This window comes from Trypanosoma grayi, assembly GCF_000691245.1.
Source record: "Trypanosoma grayi strain ANR4 Tgr_415_V1, whole genome shotgun sequence".
NCBI classification, from domain to species: domain Eukaryota; phylum Euglenozoa; class Kinetoplastea; order Trypanosomatida; family Trypanosomatidae; genus Trypanosoma; species Trypanosoma grayi.
This window is the reverse complement of record NW_008826034.1, coordinates 8,228-13,305: the sequence shown is the minus strand read 5'-3', so window position 1 is coordinate 13,305 and position 5,078 is coordinate 8,228. Positions and strand designations below refer to the sequence as shown.

At 56.7% G+C, this 5,078-nt stretch overlaps 6 protein-coding genes across 6 annotated transcripts; all 6 read right to left on the bottom strand.

Annotated features, from left to right (window-relative positions):
* Positions 1 to 188: 188 nt before the first annotated feature.
* DQ04_04151110 (biotin/lipoate protein ligase) lies at positions 189 to 533 on the bottom strand (the record flags this gene model as incomplete). Its single annotated transcript, XM_009313383.1, has 1 exon — positions 189 to 533. The coding sequence occupies one exon, from the start codon at positions 531 to 533 to the stop codon at positions 189 to 191; it is 345 nt and encodes a 114-aa protein (XP_009311658.1).
* Positions 534 to 609: 76 nt separating this feature from the next.
* DQ04_04151100 (biotin/lipoate protein ligase) lies at positions 610 to 1,011 on the bottom strand (the record flags this gene model as incomplete). Its single annotated transcript, XM_009313382.1, has 1 exon — positions 610 to 1,011. The coding sequence occupies one exon, from the start codon at positions 1,009 to 1,011 to the stop codon at positions 610 to 612; it is 402 nt and encodes a 133-aa protein (XP_009311657.1).
* Positions 1,012 to 1,402: 391 nt separating this feature from the next.
* On the bottom strand, positions 1,403 to 2,839 carry DQ04_04151090 (hypothetical protein; the record flags this gene model as incomplete). Its single annotated transcript, XM_009313381.1, has 1 exon — positions 1,403 to 2,839. The coding sequence occupies one exon, from the start codon at positions 2,837 to 2,839 to the stop codon at positions 1,403 to 1,405; it is 1,437 nt and encodes a 478-aa protein (XP_009311656.1).
* A 329-nt stretch (positions 2,840 to 3,168) lies between these two features.
* On the bottom strand, positions 3,169 to 3,477 carry DQ04_04151080 (hypothetical protein; the record flags this gene model as incomplete). The annotated part of the gene is made up of 1 exon (XM_009313380.1): positions 3,169 to 3,477. The coding sequence occupies one exon, from the start codon at positions 3,475 to 3,477 to the stop codon at positions 3,169 to 3,171; it is 309 nt and encodes a 102-aa protein (XP_009311655.1).
* A 485-nt stretch (positions 3,478 to 3,962) lies between these two features.
* On the bottom strand, positions 3,963 to 4,382 carry DQ04_04151070 (hypothetical protein; the record flags this gene model as incomplete). Its single annotated transcript, XM_009313379.1, has 1 exon — positions 3,963 to 4,382. The coding sequence occupies one exon, from the start codon at positions 4,380 to 4,382 to the stop codon at positions 3,963 to 3,965; it is 420 nt and encodes a 139-aa protein (XP_009311654.1).
* Positions 4,383 to 4,862: 480 nt separating this feature from the next.
* Positions 4,863 to 5,078, bottom strand: DQ04_04151060 (60S ribosomal protein L29; the record flags this gene model as incomplete). The annotated part of the gene is made up of 1 exon (XM_009313378.1): positions 4,863 to 5,078. The coding sequence occupies one exon, from the start codon at positions 5,076 to 5,078 to the stop codon at positions 4,863 to 4,865; it is 216 nt and encodes a 71-aa protein (XP_009311653.1).

The following is a 5,078-nucleotide window of genomic DNA, read 5'->3' as shown; positions in this document are numbered from 1 at the left end:
AAAAAAAAAGAAAAATAGGGGCGGGAAAAAGCTGGGTGTATGGAAAACGGAAGGGCGGCATCAACCCAGGCTGTTAGTTTCAACCGTCAGCAATAGCAATAACGCAATTACGGCAGCACAGGGGCCATATATATATACGGTTTGCGCCCGCCTCCCGACCCACGCCCCTCGACTTATCGTTGTCGCCCTTAAAAGAGATACTCCGCGACAAGGGTCTCCTCTGTGCCATCCGGCTTCAGCACAGTGAGGTGGCCCCACTCGTTCAGTCGCACAGCGAGGAGCGGCAGGGGGTCGCGGCCAGTCGGAGTGCGGCGGTGGAGTGTGAGACTCTTGTCCATCGCAGTCTCGAAACGCTTCACGATTTCCCCACGCGAGATCCCCTCTTCAGCGATGATTACAAAGAAATGGCGCCACACAGCCTCCGCCAGCTGCTTGGGGGTGATATGCGACTGCCCAAGTGCAGTGGCGATCTCGTTGACGGTGCCGGATGGGCGACCGCTATCCGTGACTGGCGGTGCCACCGCGACGTTCATGCCGATGCCGATCAGCAGGTACTCCTCCTCGTTCTCCACGAGGCTTCCGCCAATCTTTTTGGCATCGTAGATGATGTCATTTGGCCACTTCACATGTACATTGGCNCTCCTCCTCGTTCTCCACGAGGCTTCCGCCAATCTTTTTGGCATCGTAGATGATGTCATTTGGCCACTTCACATGTACATTGGCACCCTTGATGAGCTCCATGACGGCCGCGCGGCACGCAAGCCCCGTGACGAGCGGCAGAATCGGAACGAACGCCTCGTTGATTGACTTCTCAGGAACGCAGAGAGTGAAGTACATATTTCCTTTTGGTGACACCCACGTGCGGCCAGTGGTACCGCGTCCCTTCGACTGTGACTCCGAAAGCACGGCGTATGGAGCACCGTTGGCGTTGGCCATAATCTCACGAGCGACCCCCATCGTGGACTCCACGTCGCCCACACAGTGGATGTTCGGCTGGATGCTTTCAGGCATGTTGTTGTATAACTCGTTAGTTTGGTGTTTATTTTCAGTTTTTGTTGTTGTCTTTCCCTCCTTATCTTGATTTTGTTTTTTGCTTTTCCAGTGTGAGTAGAAAAGAAAAAAGAAAAGCCCACACTCCCTCTCACATGCAAACAACAAGGTGGCTCATCTTCACTCAGCAGCCACACCCGTCAGAGCGGCACCACACCGACACACGCAGTTCACATGTGAACGCTAAAATAGGCAGAGAGAGGCAACACAATACGTGCACCGGCCGGAGGACGAATGCATCGCAATAATACAAATAAGAAAACTTGGGCATCTCTTGCCATTACTGTCACTACGGATTCGTCTCATGATATATAATGATGGCAGGTGGTGCTTTGGGTGGTGGAGCCGGCTTTCAGTCCACCCATGGGGCTCGGCGCCGTCGCAAGCTTCCTTGCCGTGCTGGCACTGGTGCGGCGCTGCCGTCGGCGTCCATCGCCTCACGCAGCTGCCGGTAGAGTGCCTGGTAGCCCTGCACCACCACATCGAGTTGCGCCAGCAGCAGCCGAGCCGGACTCCCCGGGGGTCCCACAGCGTCCCGCTGCCGCTCCGCCCGTTGCACAAGGTGGTGGTAGCGGTGCAGCAGCGCGGACTCATCCGGGTAGACGTTCAGCAGCGCCTCGCGCGACGTGCAGCCAGTTCTTAGAATGGCACCAATAGCTGTCATGTCCTCCTGCAGGTCGATCGTGGCCTGGCACATGCGCAGTCGCTCCTTCGTCGCGGCGAGCTCGCTCCGAAGAATGGTGTTTTCCTCGTTGAAGAACTCGTCGCCACTCAGCTCCATCACACGCCCGCCATCCTCTATACGAACAGATGGCCTCCGGGTCTGTGCACGAAGGAGGTCGTGGCGCAGCGCCTCGTTCTCACGCTGAAGCCGTACCACCTCCTGCTCCAGCACAGTTTTCGACTTCCCCCCGCAGACACCCTCCCCCCTCACGGCCGCCCCGCTGGTGAGGAAAGAGGGCGGGGAAGGCAGGCCGCTCGCGGCTCCGATGCATCCTTGCATCGACACACCGGCAAACCTCCGCTGCGCCTCGGCGTCCCATTGGCGGTACATCTGCAGCTCCGCACCCAACGGACCCGGCGGCGGCGTCGGTGCAGACGGCGCTGCAGATTCGGCTCCTCGCAGGCTGGATGGGGCGGCATCTGAAGAAGACGGCCTCCACTCCCCGGATGCCGCCCTTCGGCAGCGAAACTGCTCCACCAAATCGCTCAGCGATAAACGTGATGTGATTGGCTGCATCACCGTCACAAATTCATAGAAGCCGATCAGGTCACTATCGTCCTCCGACATGGCGGCCTTGACGACGTTGCTTGCACTACCTCGGTCGCCTGGAAGGATGTCGTGAACCAGCTGCCGCAGCTGCGACCGTGTGATGTATGCCCCGCCTTTTGCCGCCACAACAAAGAGCTCCTGAAACAACGAGACAACGGTCGGGTTTTCCGTGAGTGACGGAATTGGCGTGTTCGCCTTGACGTCCATCATCAAGTACCTTTTACGAAACGCCAGTCGTAGAGAACGAGTCACGTCACGCAGCACACGGAGAGAGTTCTGGTACGGCATGCTTCTTAGTACACGCAGCAGAGCAGCAGTGAAGGCATCTCGGTCGAGATCCCGACGACCTGGCGACTTTGCGTCGTTCACAAGCGCCACCGCGACGTCATGTGAGAGTGATGCATTGACGCGGCGCAGCATTTCCACACACGTGGCGGCCGGCACGGCCTCCGCGCCATTCAATTCCACCAGATCAAAAAGATCAGAAGCGCACGCATCGAGTGACGCCTCCGTCATACAGCTCGCCGCGGGTTGCTGCAGTCACTCTTCTTCTTGTTGCTGCAGCCGTATGTGTTTGCGAGGCCTAATCGTTGTGTTGTTGTGGTTGCTGTTGATAATATGCCTTTCACACCACGAAGGGCGGCAGATCAGCAAAGGGAAAGGCAAAAAAAAAAAGAAACGAAGCGAAGAACAGCTATGATGGTGATCGTGACAGCGAAACAAACAGCAAGCACCGGTGAAAATAAATAGCACCCCTACACGCGTGCAGCGAGCCCCGCCACTACACACCAGCAGCAGCAGCAGCAGCAGCGAGAGAAAAAGGTGCGGCACGCGCCCCCCACCCCTCAGCGAAAGGGCGTTGGGAAGCCGGGCTCGTCCTGCTTGTCCGCCACGCGGACGCGGAAGCCCCTGAAGTTCATGCGCGACGCCACCGAGGCGGCATTCAGCGCGAGGGACTTCTGCCACGGCGGCAAGACAGCCTCTGGCACGAACATGAGGCCCTCTGCGTTTTTTCGTTCAAACTCCTCCAGCTTTGTACGATTCTCAATCTCGTGGCGGTCCTTCATCGTCGGTTTGTACGGCTCGCGGCGGCGCATCAGCAACATCTGCGTGTTGGTGATCTTCGGCCGCTTCGGCAGCCGACGCAGGGGCATTCCGCTATATTCTTGGCTTCACCTGTGTCGTCTCTCACACTCCTTCAAGCCACGTGTCACACGGAAGACGAACCTCACTCAGCCTCTTTGCGTCCCTCCTCTGCGAGCGAAGGTGTTTAACCCAAAGGCCTGAGAGGAGGAGACACAAGAAAACAAAAAAGAAAACCGGAGTGAAGAAAGAAGGTGAAGAAGTATTGCTATTATTATTATTAGTAGTAGCAGTAGCAGTAGCAGTAGTCAAAAGCTTCTGCTGGTAGCCCGATTCGTGAATACACATATCCCCGTATGAATACGTGAATTTGTAGGTGCGTGCAACCTCTGCGTTTTGTATGCGAGTGATAGCCACTTCATTCGACAGTGGGCGGGGAATTTCTGCGCGGCTCGCCGAGGGTACAAACTAAAAAAGAATGGTTTAAATTGATCCGCTACCTGCACTGCCACAACCTATCAAACCCGCACAGGGACATATGGATACTCCACATTCACTATTCCTTCGTTTCCTCACCGTTGCTAGATGGTGTATCTCCTTCAGTTACCTCTGCCGCTGAAACAATCGCAGGTTCCCCGGGTGGTTTCACCAGCGGCCACAAAGAAAGTCGGCCCATAATGCGGAACAGAAAGAAAAGCGCTGTCATGCATACCAAGTGCATCATCAGGCTACTGAAAGCAGGCAGGCTATTCATTGGGTGCCGCCGGACGTACCGAAGCTCGTCGCGCAGGCGAACAACACGGTACTTCAGCAGCTTCGACTGCAGAAGGGCGAAGTCGGAACTGAGGCTGCTCGCCATGTCAATTCCCTTGGCGTTGCATTCGGCCAGTGTCTCATCAAACGTCTTCCGCTGCGACGGCTCGTGCAGAAACACGCTGACAGGCGTGCGAGCGAGACGGGCCGTTCGGCGCAGCATCTTATACGACTGCCCCTATCTAAAATGTAATATATATATATATATATATATTACCCACTTTGCCTAATCCGATACTTACACCCTTTACGAGTGGTGGTCCTGCGCCAAGACAGAAGCAGTCACCAGCTCAGAAAAAAAAATGGAGAGTGAGAATGAAGGTGTGTTGATGCGCACATTTCTTTTCGTGGCTTGGGCATTTACGTGGGGACGGCCACACACGCGCACGCACACTCCCCACACGCCCAAAGCCAGCGTGGAGAGGAGGGCCGCACACGCCAAGAAGGAAAAACAGTGGCATCCCCGCTCACCACCGAACGAGAAAAGGCAAAAATAACAAATCTGAACGAGGAGGAGAGGGGAGACGACCGAAGAAAACGCCAGGCATTCCTCTTTACTACTGTGCGGCCTTGTGCGCGGCGAGACGCTCACGGCGAGCCTTAATGGCGGCCTTCTGGTTGTTCTTGCGCACGCGGCGGGAGTTCACGAGGGCCGGCAGCCAGGTTCCGCGCCTNGCTCACGGCGAGCCTTAATGGCGGCCTTCTGGTTGTTCTTGCGCACGCGGCGGGAGTTCACGAGGGCCGGCAGCCAGGTTCCGCGCCTGGAGTTGTGCAGGTAGCTCGGCAGCGGCGGCTTGATGCCGTTGCGGTGGTTCTTCCGCGACTGGTTGTGGTTCGTGTGGTTCTTCGACTTGGCCAT